Source organism: Microtus pennsylvanicus, chromosome X (assembly GCF_037038515.1).
Source record: "Microtus pennsylvanicus isolate mMicPen1 chromosome X, mMicPen1.hap1, whole genome shotgun sequence".
Lineage (NCBI taxonomy): Eukaryota > Metazoa > Chordata > Mammalia > Rodentia > Cricetidae > Microtus > Microtus pennsylvanicus.
In genome coordinates, this window is record NC_134601.1 from 108,317,466 (window position 1) to 108,332,989 (window position 15,524).

Genomic DNA, 15,524 nt, shown 5'->3' on the forward strand with positions numbered 1-15,524 from the left:
AGAAACTGAAAACTTATGTGGAAAAAGTCTCTGAGTTAATTATAAAAGGCAAGCTGAGACTTCGTCAACTAGCAGGCATAGACCCAGCAGAAATTATAGTGCCCTTCACTGCTGATGAACTAAAGAAATTATGGGAAGATAATGAACCATGGCAAAGAGCTTGTGCTAATTTTTTGGGAGACATTAATAACAACTATCCAAAAAGCAAGCGGCTTAACTTCATAAAGAGAACTTCTTGGATTCTTCCTCGAATCGTCTGTGATGCTACAATAACTGGAGCCCGTACATTCTATACTGATGCCAATAAATCAGGGAAGGCAGGTTACAAATCAGAAGACTTGGATAAGGTGGAACAAACTCCGTATAATTCTGTCCAGAAGGCAGAATTATATGCCATTCTTATGGTGCTAAGGGATTTTAAAGAACCTATTAATATAGTTACAGATTCACAATACGCAGAAAGAGTTATTTTACATATTGAAACTGCTGAATTTATACCTGATGATACTGAACTAACCTCATTGTTTCTCCAGGTTCAAGATTTGATCAGGAACAGGCTTTGCCCTATGTACATAACACACATCGGATCCCATACGGGTCTGCCAGGTCCTCTAGCACAAGGTAATGTAGAAATTGATCAATTACTGATTGGTAGTGTGCTACAAGCCTCTGAATTTCATAAAAAAACACCATGTTAATAGCAAAGGTTTGAAGAAAGAGTTCTCAATTACATGGCAACAAGCTAAGGAGATTGTAAAGAAATGCCCTACTTGCTCTTTCTATAACCAAACGCCACTGCCTGCAGGGGCTAATCCAAAGGGCACCCAAAGGAATGAAATCTGGCAGATGGATGTGTTCCACTTTGCAGAATTTGGCAAATTAAAATATGTTCATCACACCATTGACACTTATTCAGGCTTTCAGTGGGCAACTGCTTTAAGTTCAGAAAAAGCTGATTCAGTAATCACTCATTTATTAGAAGTCATGGCTATCATGGGTATACCTACACAAATAAAAACAGACAATGGTCCTGCTTATGTTTCTAGAAAAATGAAACTTTTTTTTGATTATTACAATATCAAGCATGTTACAGGTATACCATACAATCTTACAGGTCAAGCAGTCATAGAAAGATCAAATCGAACTATAAAAGATATGTTGAACAAACATAAAGGGGTGGAAAACACCCCCAGAAATAGGCTACACAATGCTTTGTTAACCTTGAATTTTCTCAACGCTAATGAGAAGGGAACAACGGCTGCAGAAAGACATTGGATAATGGAAAAGTCTACTGAACTAAATCAACCAGTTTATTTCAAGGATGTGCTGACCTCACAATGGAAGCCAGGATATGTGCTACGTTGGGGAAGGGGTTTTGCTCTTATCTCCACAGGTGAGGAAAAATTGTGGATACCATCAAAATTAATAAAGGTTCAGTTTGAAGAAGAGAAGCCACTTGGAAAAGATAAATAAGAATTCTTTCATAAGGATGGTGAACATACTGATGGTAAGAAATACAGATAGGTTGGAGGCAGGGTTCTTTTCTTATCTCCACAGGAAAATACTCATCTTCAAAGAAATTGAGGGACCCTGAATATTTAATTACTGATGGATGGACACATTTTGTAAGTATTAATTTTTATTTATATGTCTTATTAAACATTTCTTTATAAATATATAGAGCTGGTTTTGAAGTTGGACTCTGGCTCAGTCCCTCTCCAATTCCAAGCCTGTTAGTAAGAGAAAAACCCAGAGTTTCTGGAGTTTCTGTCTCATGTCAAGAGCCATGATATGGGACAGAAAGAAATATGAGTTTAGAAAACATCCTTGCTTTTCTTCATATCTATCATACTTTTAATTGAATATATATATATATCATGCCTTTTATTGAATATATATGTGTGTGTGTATATATATATATATATATATATATATATATATATATATGATTAATGTTTAAGTTTTTCACAATGAACAATGAGTTTTCCCCAAAGTAACATTTGAAGTTTCCAGGAAGAAGATGGGGCCCCACAACAACAACTCTACCTGGTTGATATGACGTCATGATACTGATAGCACTACTACAAGACCTGTTTTGGATACCAACTGCACAAGACGATCCCAACTTGTTTAGCTGAAACATTAGTACAACATTCTGGCCAGACCTGCACAAAATACTCAGAGACTATTTGAAATTTTAAAAGACATTGTTCTTGAAATTTAACCATCATTTTACTTTCACAGGATCCCCCAGAAAGAACGTCCCCCACATGACAGCTGGAAGTAATTCTAGAGGACTACGTCCCCTCTCCCAGTAAAGTTTACCCCTGGGTTTAGGGACATCATTTAGGGGTTGGGAGGTTGGGGGAGGAATTTTATAAGCTCAGGGATCATTTTGAAAAAAAAAAGTGGGAATGATGGGATAATAGATTTATAATTGTGAGTTACTGCTTTTAGACAAATATATTGGTATCAATTCTTATATATTGATACAAAGTTAAATTATACTGACTATTGTATTCATGCATGTTTCTATGTCCGTTTAAAACATTTTTATGTATTGACATATATTGTATTGATATATATATATATTGTATACATTTACCATATTGCAATGTACATTTCTACCTCTGATTAAGATACTTATATAATGTTTGTGTATTGATATATATTTACCATATTGCAATGTATATTTGTACAGTGTTTATATTTGGAGGTCATTATCCTCATTTGTTACACAGTTGTTTATTGTCTTAGTCTTTAAGTTAGATAGATATTGAGAATTATATAGATAAATAGTCATCTAAGTTTGTCATTTATAATCAGATTAATCAGGTTCTTTAGATATATAGAGATTATACTCAGTATAGATAGATAGTCTTCAACCTCTTCAAAGAGCTGTAGAAAATGGCCTTTAATCTAACTCAGAGTTTCGTGATAGTGAGACACAATTGCTCCTGGCAACACCACTCTATTCCCGAGAGAATGTTGAGCACCAAAGACACTCCACCTGGAGCCTTTCTATTTGGCAGAACTGACCTTTGGGCAAAGAAATGCCCATACCTCAACCACTGACACAGATACAGAGCGTGCATCAGTGGATAAAACAGGACTGTCATATCCTGCCAAGACAGGGTAAGATAGTTTTGAAAAGTTCCTTGCCTTTAATAATGGTATGTCAGTTATGTTAAGCCTTAGCCAAAATTGGTTGACTCAACATTGCAAACTAGACTTTGGGTGATTACCCAGGTAGTCAGTTGTCTCTGTCAATTGTTGCACATTTTGGATATATCTCGTTTGTTGAGTGGTGTTTATTCCCTTCTCAGATCTTTGACTGAGTTGAAGATTATATAATTGTAGTTACTCTTTACATTATTTGGACTCCTTGAGATAGAATGTTTAGCAAAGCTTTTGTTCTCAATATTGTTTGTTATATTTATTATTTGTTGTTATTGTATGTAGTTGTATTTGGTTTAGTTCTGTCTTATTTAGACAAAAAGGGGAGATGTAGGGATAAGTCCCGCCCCTTAGGGGGCGTGTTCGCCTCGGGCTAATGTCTGCCTATAAATTTGGCGAGCATGCTCTGAGCTGTCTCTTCTACTTTCCTGGTCTCCGCGGGAACGGTGGTTCTGTAAGTCTATTTCTACATTAAAACTGTATATATTTTTACAAACTGTCTGCATTCGTTTACGCCGCTACAAAGTCTGAATAATTTTAATATTTGATCATGTAGCCTAGTTTTCTGCCTTTTGGCTCTGATGTTCCTTGAAAGAATGACTTCCATCTACCAGTGAGCAATAAGGAGGATTTTAAAAACCAAGTTGACATTAGATTAATAACTGATGGATGTGTTTCTATGCTTGTTGACCATTTAAAGGAAAAGGGAGAATCAGTCACTACTTGTTCTCAATAACTGTGAGGATAAGTTTCTTAGCTTGGTATTCAGGTTTAGTACTGTGATAAGAGGGCAGTTTTAATGCATTGAATTAATACATTAACTCATTGGTATTTTCTCTAAAGAAAATGACCCAGCAATACCACTCTTGGGAATATACCCAAGAGATGCCCTATCATACAACAAAAGTATATGTTCAACTATGTTCATAGCAGCATTGTTTGTAACAGCCAGAACCTGGAAACAACCGAAATGCCCTTCAATGGGATATATACATATTAGAGTACCTCTCACCAGTAAAAAACAATGACTTCTTGAATTTTGCATGCAAATGGACAGAAATAAAAAACACTATCCTGAGTGAGGTAAGCCAGACCCAAAAAGAGGAACATGGGATGTACTCACTCATAATTGGTTTCTAGCCATAAATAAAGGACATTGAGCCTATAATTCGCGATCCTAGAAAAGCTAAATAAGAAGCTGAACCCAAAGAAAAGCATATAGGCAGCCTCCTGAATATTAACCTTCATCAGGTGATGAAAGGAGACAGTGACAGAGACCCACATTGGGGCACCCGACTGAAATCTTAAGGTCCAAATCAGGAGCAGATGGAGAGAGAGCACGAGCAAGGAACTCAGAACCACGAGGGGTGCACCCACACACTGAGACAATGGGGATGTTCTATTGGGAGCTCACCAAGGCCAGCTGGCCTGGGTCTGAAAAAGCCTGGGATAAAACCGGACTCGCTGAACATAGTGGACAATGAGGACTACTGAGAACTCAAGAACAATGGCAATGGGTTTTTGATCCTACTGCATGTACTGGATTTGTGGGAGCCCAGGCAGTTTGGATGCTCACCTTACTAGACCTGGATGGAGCTGGGTGGTCCTTGGACTTCCCACAGGGCAGGGAACCCTGATTGCTCTTTGGGCTGGGGAGGGGGAGGAAAATGGAAGGCCGTGGCGGAGAGGAGGCAGAATTCTAGAAATTTCTTCTTAAGCATTTAGATCTATGGCATGCCTATGCATAACTCTACCCTACCCTCAAATAGCTTTTCTTATAGATCTTCAATTTACCAAAAAAGAAAAAAGCCTACAACAACAGCAGAAAACAGCAATCCTTGTTGCAAACAATAAGATTTTATTGAGCTAATATACAGGAAAATTCTTCTTCATAGGATATCCCCTGACAAGATACTTCTTTAGATTTCCATTAAAGCAGAGTGATTTTCCTATTCACAAATTTACTTTGACACTTTAAGCACTGTTGCATTATGAAAGAAATATGAATTCTGTTTTACAAAAATAATAAATAAAAATAAACAGTAACAAGACAAATCAATCATGACAACTCAAGGAAGTAAATACATATTTTCATTTCATTTAAATGACAAATATCCTCAGAGTCTCTAAATTCAAGCAGTGCCTTTGGCTTCGATTTCTTTCACATTCCAAGACAAATTGTCTCATAAATTCAGATTGAATTTGAATTAGAACAGGTTTCTTTTATCATTTACTTCATGGTTCTTCTTACTCTTCTAAATGACAGGAATACCTCTTGGGCATTCCCTCTGTCCTTGCTGGAGTAAAAACATATGCACAGGCTAAGAAGAAGGAGGGACATAGCAGCCAGGTTGTAAATGGAATGCACAAAATTAAATTAAAAATTCCTTTTCTTTGAAGTTGTTCCTGAACACTGAAATAGTCTTTCATTTATTGATTTTCTTGGGTTTCTATGTATCACAAAACATTGATAGTAGCTCGTCAAGTATTCACAGCATTTAAATAAAAGTGAAAGGTGTGTTCTATTATTACATCTGTTTATTTTAAATATTAAAATGCAATGAGGTTCTAAATCCTTCAAATTCCTTCATATTTTTATCATGTTTTATACTAATCTTAACAGCAAAGATTTTTATCTCATTTACAGGAGTCAACTAGTAAGAATAACGATGAATTATGAGTTCAGTGAGTGAAAACACCAAGAATATTGTACCTGAGATTCCTTCTTTCTGATACTTAAATCCTATCCTAATCTTGTTGTGCTGTCCTTCCCCTCATCCTAGCCCATCCTTTTACCTCCTTTTTCTTCCCCTTGCTCCGTCTACTACCCCTCACCTTTTTTTTTTTTACTCAGATACAGTCCAGCACATGCTGGATATCAGCCAGCCAATGTATATCAAGCTGGACTGTTACCAGTCAACCTCTCCTTCAGCCAAGTTAGTTGACCCAATCCAGCAAGAGGAATAGGTCCCCAAATTAGACAACAGAGTGACATCTCCTGTTCTCACTGGTAGGGGATCCACATGAAGACAAAGTTACACTACTGTAACATATATGCATAGGTCCCATGAGGTTCTCTGGTTTTCAGTTCAGCCTCCATTAGTCCCTAGAGCCCAGGTTTGATATTTCTGTGGGTTTTCAGGTGGTAGTCTTGACACCACTGTGCCGTCCAATATTTCCTCTTTTCTCTGGCATAATTCTCCAGGCTCAATATAATGTTTGCCTGTGGGTCTCTGCATCTCTTTCCATTGTTGCTTGGAGAAGTCTCTCTGATAAAGGTTAGGCTGTGCATCAATTAGTTCTGAGTGGGGTAGCCTACTTCTGAGTGGCTTAAGTACTTTAGGGTTGGTGGCAAGGCCCAGCAGAAAGGCCAGATTTGGTAGGGACATCCTAGGCCTGGAGTAGGGGCCCAGAAAACAGAAACTAGAGATGGGTGCAGTTCTATTGTCAAGTATGCCACTCGTGTTTGGTGTGGCATGATCCTAAGTCCCAGAAGTCTACTGAGGTTGAGGGAAGGACCCAGCATCTAGGCCAGGGATAATCTGGGATGACATAGCACCTGATATTTTTTTTTGTTTTGTTTTAGTTTTGTTTATTTTGATTTTGTTTTTTGGTGTTATTTAGACAGGGTTTCTCTGTGTAGCTTAGAGCTTGTACAGGAACTCACTCTGTAGAACATGTTGACAAATTCTTTTTCTCGTAACCAGTAGTCACCACCATTTATAAATATGGGTGGAAAGCTGCAAACTTTTTTCTTCTCCATTTTAACATGTCCATTTATATTGTCATTGTTCTAGTGTTTGCTACACAGCTATTTCTAGGAGACATTGTTAAACAGCCACCACTGTTGTTTACTTGCTCTAAGAAACTTTCTGCACCCCTCTTTGCTGTGTTCCTTGAGCCATTGTTGGAAGAACTGTGCTGTGGTTGTATCCATCGTTACTAGAAAACACCTGCCAAGGTGTCTTCATTAATGCAATAATGGCTCTTCTAATCTCTAGTAACCAACAAGTCTCTACTGAATTTTTATGTTCTTATTGAAGATAGGAAATTTTCACAGTGTGGTAGTTAACCAGCCTTTCTAGGAGAGATTTAAATACCATTGTAATTTGCCAATATTTTCAGGTTAGCTTGCATACATAAAATATTTCAAAAAGGATGATTTAAATTTAATTCTGTCAGCATAATCAAAAAAAAACAAAATTAAATTTTGCCACAGACAGTGAGTTTTAGACAAAGATAACTGACTGTGTTGTCTCTTCTTTTCCCTAAAACCTACACATTTTCTTTATCCTAATAAATATTGAGCTTAAGTGGAATACATTTGGGTGACAAAGTTCATCCTCTTAGGCTAATTTTAGGAGCCAACCAGCTGCTTGTTCAGATATGCTCTTTCATTGCACTGAAGCTTATCAAATATCTTAGTTTAGCAGTTTACTGTTGTCCAGGGATCCTCTTGTTACCATTTCCTCACTTCAAGATGAACAAGTATACAACCCACATCCAGCATATTATATAGATCATACGATGAACTTAGATCTTCAGGCTTACCCCTGAACACACTTTGTTGAATGAGATATCTCAAATGAAACTAAAATATGAAAAATTTTGATCCAGAATCTCCATATGTAGCACAGTTTTGTGTATCTCTGCAACCACCATGATCATCAGGGTAATTTTACAGATGGCAAGTAAGTGGTTTGGTTCAAAATGACTAAATAATCTTTGTTAGTCTGGCACCAAGTAGTTTATTCTAGCAATATTTAGGCACCACACAATTTGGTAAAAAAAATGGCCTGGTGTTTATTAACTCAATGCCATGTACACAATAAATCACAAAGTAATCTAAACCGGACTCTCTGAACATGGCCGACAATAAGGGCTGATGAGAAGCCAAGGACAATGGCACTGGGTTTTGATCCTAATGCATGTACTGGCTTTGTGGGAACCTAGCCTGTTTGGATGCACAACTTCCTAGACCAGGATGGAGGGGGGAGGACCTTGGACTTCCCACAGGGCAGGGAACCCTGACTGCTCTTTGGACTGGAGAGGGAGAAGGAGAGGAGTGGGGGGAGGGGGAGAGTAGAGGGGGAGGGGGGAGGAAATGGGAGATGGGGGGAGGTGGAAATTTTTTCAATAAAAAAATTTATCAAAAAAAAGTTTGTAAACCCCATTGATGCATTATATATTGAAGTTGCTAGTAAAGAATCATAAGACAAAAAAGATAAATTAGATAAGAAATTTTAGACAAAGATAGGATAGATACTAGAACATTTTTTAAATTTTGCCAAATGCAAATGTACTAAATGTTTTAATTATAATTTTTGTTTGATAACTGTCTTGCTATATGTAATTTTACTATGGTAAAGCTAATTTTTTTTCCTTTTTTAATTAGACAGAAAAGGGGAAAAAAAAGAAAAGACCCAACATGTATGCATCAAAACTCTTTGCAAAGTACATGAGACATATTCCTGGTGAGAGAGAATTGTCTGTATTCTGTCAATTATGATTTAAATAAATGGTGATTGGCCAGGCAGGAAGTATAGGTGGGAAAAACAGACAGGAAGTAAAAATGATACAATGAGAACAGGAGAATTCTGGGAAGGAGGAAGCTGATTCCTCCCACTCCTGCCCAGACCACCAAAGCAGCAGAATGAAATCTGCCCCACTAAAAAAGCCCCATATGGCTAACATAGATCAGAAAAATGGGTTAATCAAGATGTGAGAGTTAGCCAGTGAGAGGCTAGAGCTAATGGGCCAATCAGCTTATAATTTATGAAGACCTATGTGTGATCTTCCTTGGAGCTAAACAGTTGTGGGGTACTGGGCAGAGCAAAAACCCCAACAAACAAGCAGGCCCAGCCCGTCCATGTTACACATTCCATAATATTGTGTGTTATAGAATGACTGCATGCAACACCTTTCATTAATTCAGGTTCTGCAGACTGATGAGATAATCCAGATCACAATAAGGGTCTAGGAGAGGCTCTGGTCTAGTCTCTGCCACACAGATAGTACAAAGGGCACCCAAGTCCCAAGCCTTGTGGACTGATAACAGGTTATGCATTACTATCTTTGAAGGGACAACCCCATGCCATGCGGCTAACATCCCAGATCTCAAGTACTTTTCTTTGAGCATAAGCTCCTCAGTTATTCTACATTGTTAGACATTGAAATTATCATTAAGCGTTGCAATATATCATTCATTTTATTATTAAAGAAAGTAGTAAAAGTTGCAATGGAAATGAAAATGGTCATATGACCTATTATCCAGCAGGTGGCGCTGTTTCCAAGTCGTGACTAGAACCAATGTAAAGGTGACAGAAACAGGTTCCTGTTTCAGTGTCTGCCTTAGTAATTGTTAAAGACTGGGAAATATGAGTTGCTCAACAAAGTAAATGTAATTAAATAGATCCTATACACAGAACCAGAAACCCATAATCCCGGCACAGAGAACAACAACCCGGAAGCTGCATATGCCTCCATGTGACAAAGAGTTGCCCTGAGGGGTTGCAGCGTTTGGCAACTGCTTGCTCTCTGACACACGCTGCAAGGGGGATTTAAAAACCTCTCAGAAATAGAGCAAACCAGGTGGGCAAAGACAGTCCAGGCCCATGAAGCCTGGGAAGCATGGAGTTTAAATCCAAATGAGAAGGCAAATGAGACAGTGTGTGGGGACTTGAAGCAGATCCGAGGCGTGTAAAGGAAATAGAAAGAATTGCAGTAGGAAAAGCCACTGTGCGATATTCTATATTGAACTGCTGGCTCCATGCACAGGCTACGGTTGAGGTCGGGCTGGTACCAAGCTGAGCTGGTGGCAGGCAGCCTGCATGTTCTATAACCAAATGTTGGGTGCCAGATAAAGGCATAAGTCACAAAACAATTCCATACCAGTTTGGAATTATGATTAGTAAAAGGATTATTTATTTAAAGGGAAAAACTTACAGATCACTGTCCTAGACAACAGCCCTCTTCATGACCAGGAAAGGAGTCTAGTAGCGAGAAGTGGAGCCAGAAGCAATAGAGTGAGTGCATGGCTACCACTGCTTTTTAAAACAAAAGAGACCATGCCCAAGTGGGCTGTTATCTTAAAGGCTATTGGCTGAAGGAGGGGAAGGAGCTCCCGCAGCAGATATTTAAGTGTTTTTGAATGAGATACCTTTCACATGGTCTTTATTGCTTCTTGCAACACTTTAATCAATCATTTAAAAAGTAACAAGAGCTCATAAATTATTAGAAGGGAAAGAAAAGGCAAGTGAAAAATTTAGTATGTGGTATCCTGACTTCACAGAAGAGGGGATAATTCATTTAAAAGAAATGGTGATTTATATGTGATGTTGTTGTCATTGTGAAAAGGATATGATGCATAATTCCATTACCCCTTTCATGTCTGCTGATATTAAAACATGGTTTAACAGATGGGAAAGATTTTGTTTTTGAGAGGGCATGAATGTAAAATTAAAAATCTGTACCTCTGAAGGAGTAGGCAGGAACCAGATATCTCTGCAGGTCCAGTCATGAGTCTGGGAGTCCAGAGGGAGTAGGCCTGAGTCAGGACATCTGTGGGTCCAGGTGCTGGTCTGGGACATCAAAGGGAATAGGCAGGAACTAGAAACCTCTGTGGGCACAAGTGTGAGTTGGAACATCTGAGGGAGGAAGCCTGAGCCAGGTCCTCTGTAGTTCTGGGTGCATCTGAGCCTGGGAACTCTGAGGGAGAAGTCTGGAGCCAGAGACCTTTGCCTCACAAAGTCCAAGCCAAGGACTGTAGTAATATGGGCGGCGGGGCTGCGTCCCCAATACCCCAGCCGCCTGCTCGGCTAGCTTATGCCCCGAAATAATTACATGGACACTGTATTCTTTTAATCACTGCTTGGCCCTTTATCTCTAGCCCTTACTGGCTAATTCTCACATCCTGATCAACCCATCTCTAATAATCTGTGAGCACCGGTCTTACCAGGAAAGATTCAGCATGTCTAACCTGGCGGCTTGTTTCATCGCGTGCCTCTGCCCGGGAGCGAGGCATGGCGTCTCTCTCTGAGGCTTCTGCTCCCGAGAGGAGAGCTGTCGAGTCTGACCTCACTTCCTCTTCCTCCCAGCATTTTGTTCTGTTTACTCCACCCACAGGGCCAAGCAGTTTCTTTATTGCTTAACCAATGAAATCAACAGATTGATATATGACACTCCCACATCAAAGGACCTCTGCAGGAGGGGATCCAGACCAGGATTTACAGAAACAGGTAGGTCAGTAACCTAGGCCAAAGTAGGCCTGAGACAGCAAAGTCCAAGTGAGTAGAGAAAATCACAGGAACACAGAGTAACCAAAAGGTAACTAAAACTGTGGCACTAACTGTATCAGGAGGAACAGCTATCTGAGCCTTGGATTCACTGGCAACTAGAAGATTAGTCAACAGAATCACCGACAGCACCAAACACACCTATTCAAGGAAAAGATGAGTAAAAAACGTAAGAACACATGCAACACCACAAAGAGCAACAAAACATGACTAAAACCTAAAAAACCTAAAACAGAAAGACTTGAACAACCAATTATAGATGAGGCAGAAGAGAATGACCTAAAAACTTCAGGAGAATATTTGAAACTCTTAGAGAATAAATGAGAAATTCCCTCAAACAATGGAGGAAAAGGGAAACAAAAAATTGGAAGACATCGGCAAACCCTTAAAGAAAACCAAGGAAAAGCAATCAAACACATGAAAGAAACTATTCAAGACATGAAAACTGAAATAGAGACAATAAAGAAAAAACAAGCCAAGGGAATCATCAAAACAGAAATCATGAGCAAACAATAAGTAAACACAAACACAAGCATGAATGGCAGAATATAAGAAATGGAAGAGAATCTCAAGTGCTGAAGATTCAATAAAGGAAATAGACTGATCATTCAAGTAATCATTAAATCTAACAAAAGCATAACCCAAAATATCCGGGAAAAATGGGACACCATGAAAAGGCCAAACATAAGAATAATAGGTATAGAAGGAGAAGTTCAACTCAAAAGCACAGAAAATATATTTAACAAAACCATAGAAGAAAACTTTCCCAATCTAAAGAAAGACATGCTTATGAAGATACAAGAAGCTTACAGAATGCCAAATAGTCTGAACTGAAAATAAAGTCCCCTTACCATTTAATAATCAAAACACTAAACATACAGAATAAAGAAAGAATATTAAGAGCTGCAAAGGAAAAAGGCCAAGTAACATAGAAAGGTAGACCTATCAGAATTATACCTGAATTTTCATTGTAGAAAATAAAAGCCGGAAGGTCATGGTCAAGTGCTATGCAGACATTAAGAGACTATGGATGCTAGCCCAGACTACTAACCCAGCAAAACTTTCAGTCACCATAGAAAGACAAAAAAAGATATTCCATGACAAAACCAGATTTATCCAATACTTACCCACAAACCCAGCCCTACACAAATTACTAGAAGTAAAACTCCAACCCAAGGAACTGGGCTTCACCAACAAAAACACAGATAATTGATGGTCTCATAGCAGTAAATCACAAAGAAGGAAAAACACACAAATTAACATCACCAATGATGAAAACTAAATTAATAGGAGATAGCAATCACTGGTCATTAATATCCCTTCATATAATGGACTCAACTAACCTATAAAAAGGCACAGGCTAACTGATTGGATATGAAAACAGAATCCATTCTTCTTATGCATACAAGAAACACATATTAACCTCAAAGACAGACATTGTATCAGAGTAAAGGGTTTGGAAAAAATTTGCAATCAAATGGACCTAAGAAATAAGCAGGTGCAGCTATCCTAATATCTAACAAAATAGACAACAAGCTAAAATCAATCAAAAGAGATAAAGAAGGGTATTTTATATTAGTAACAAGAAAAATCCATCAAGATGAAATCTCAATGCTGAACATCTATGCTCCAAATTCAAGGGCACCCTCATATTTAAAAGAAACACTTCTAAAGCATAAACCATACATTATATCCCACACACTAATAGTGGGAGACTTCAACACTCCCCTCTCACCACTGGACATGTCAGTCAGAAAAAAAATGAACAGAGAAATAAGGGAACTAACAGATATTATGACTCAAATGGACTTAACAGATATCTATAAAATATTCCACCCAAACAGAAGGGAATATACCTTCTTTTCACTACCTCATTGAAACTTCTCAAAAATTTTCCACATACTCGGTAACAAAACAAACCTCAACAAATACAAAAAAAATTGGAATAACCCAATGTATCTTATCAGATCATCATGGTTTAAAACTAGAATTGCACAGCAAAACTAATTTCAAAAAGCCCATAGAAACATGGAAATTAAACAGTGCTCACTTGAATCATCAATGGTTTAAGGAAGAAATAAAGGGAGAAATTAAAGACTTTCTAAAATTCAAGGAAAATGATTACACAACAGACCTAAATTTATGGGATATAATGAAAGCATTGTTAAGAAGAATGTTCATTGCACTAAATGCCTACATAAAGAAGCTGGAAAAACCCCACACTAGTGAATTAATAGAACATTTGGAAAATTTAGAACAAAAAGAACCAAATTTACTAAGAAAACTGGTGTGAGAGAATGGTCTGTATTCTGTCAATTATATTTTAAATAAACACCGATTGCCCACATTACTCACACATACCTTCTAACTTACTAGAAATGAAATTTGTGCAGAATCTTGAACCTTATAACAGAGCATAAAATTCAATCACAAGCCTCCAACCACAAGAATTTCTCAGGAAACACTCATGGAATTGGCAACAGTGTCTAATTTCTGTGTTGTAACCAGACTTAACCCATCATGGAATAACATAAACACATTTCTGAAGATGAGGCTTTCCATTTCTTGCTTTCAGAAAAAGAACATTTGCCTATAAGCTTAACAACATAAAATCTGTGAAATGTAAATAGTCTGCTCCCTTTACATTGCTGACAATTTGCTTACTTGACATAAAATGTGACTTCCATTTTACTACATGCCTCAGTACAAGTAATTTCATAAACATAGAGTCTCAGGAGTTCTCCTGCCTCTATCTTGTCAACATTGTCAGCAGCGATGGCAACGGTAACCCACTTTCCTTCAAGCTGAAAAAACAACAAAGCCTATTGGAATGTGAGTTGGTATTGAATCTGTGATCCCAGTTCTTGGAAATACATAAAATAACTAGAAATTATTATTTTATGTATTGTTTATTAGTTAAAAATATGTTTCTAGGGATGTAGAATAGCACAGGGTAATATGATGTCTCAATTTACATAGCATTTGGTACCTGAGACCTTTTAGAACTACTCATGTGCTGGACACTTGAGCTCTGAAATTCAACCCATAGTTTCCTTATTTCATTTGTTTCATCTTACAAAAATCTGATTGAAAAAGTGTGCATGAATGAAAGTCAGAAAGGTTATTGTATTAATATATATTTGCATGTACAAACTGAATGACACATCACATCCACATAAATATGCTGTTGAAGAACATCAAACTTGTGCACAGACCAAATGAATTTACCTTAGCATGATCATGAGCCAGACCAAATGACAAAGCCAGCAGCAGAAACTTTACCATGGTGATGCCTGTCTTTGCTCTTCTGCAGAAGCTCAAAGTAGGATACTGGTTGTGAAGGAAATGAACTGACAAACCTTGATATACTTCCAGTTAGAGGTAGTTTCTTGAAATCAACCAATGGTTCTGCACCACAACAGCCAGCATCTGTCCAGTATTTCCTCGTACACCACTAAATAGTATATAATCTCATATCCCTAAACTAATACAATTAGAGTAAAGGTCAGGTTCTGTTCGGATGATTAATTGAGTATTCCTGTCAGAAAGAAAGAACTATCACTGTGAGAGCATTTAAGTAATCTTTTTGCCTCCAGAACTATACTTGTAGGTAAATGTCAAAATGCAAATGTCCTATATGATTCATTTAAAACCATGGCATGTAAATTAAAATACATTAGAAATCTAAGCATAATGCTGTGAAGTTAAATAAATTTAAAACTGTAGCCTGGGCTATGTGAGCCAAAGCAACCACATTATTAGAAGAAAAGATTTTAAAAATTGAGAAGGATTTCTTATAAGGATAATGTTATATCTTGTAATATCTTTATGTCTATCAATAAGTTGACTACACTGAATTCAATGGCTATGCCACAGAGCTACAAGAGATATCACCAAACCTTAACTCTGTACATAAAATAAAATTGCTGCTAGATGTTCACTGGCAATAAAAATAGGTATCATTAATCAAAAGAAAAGTAAAACACTTTATAAAAATAATAACATTCAGAAAAATGTACAATGTGCAAATGGACTCTACAGTTAAGTTCAAAA

The 15,524-nt window shown here is 37.6% G+C and overlaps 1 protein-coding gene across 1 annotated transcript in view; it reads right to left on the minus strand.

Annotated features, from left to right (window-relative positions):
* Positions 1-14,756, minus strand: part of LOC142840990 (odorant-binding protein-like) — a 34,650-nt gene extending 19,894 nt beyond the window's left edge. Inside the window, exons 1-2 of the mRNA XM_075957687.1 lie at positions 14,700-14,756; positions 14,136-14,275 (exon numbers count right to left, since the gene is read on the minus strand). Of these exons, the coding sequence (XP_075813802.1) occupies positions 14,136-14,275; positions 14,700-14,756 (197 nt within the window). The remainder of the gene's footprint in view (positions 1-14,135; positions 14,276-14,699) is intronic.
* Positions 14,757-15,524: the final 768 nt, after the last annotated feature.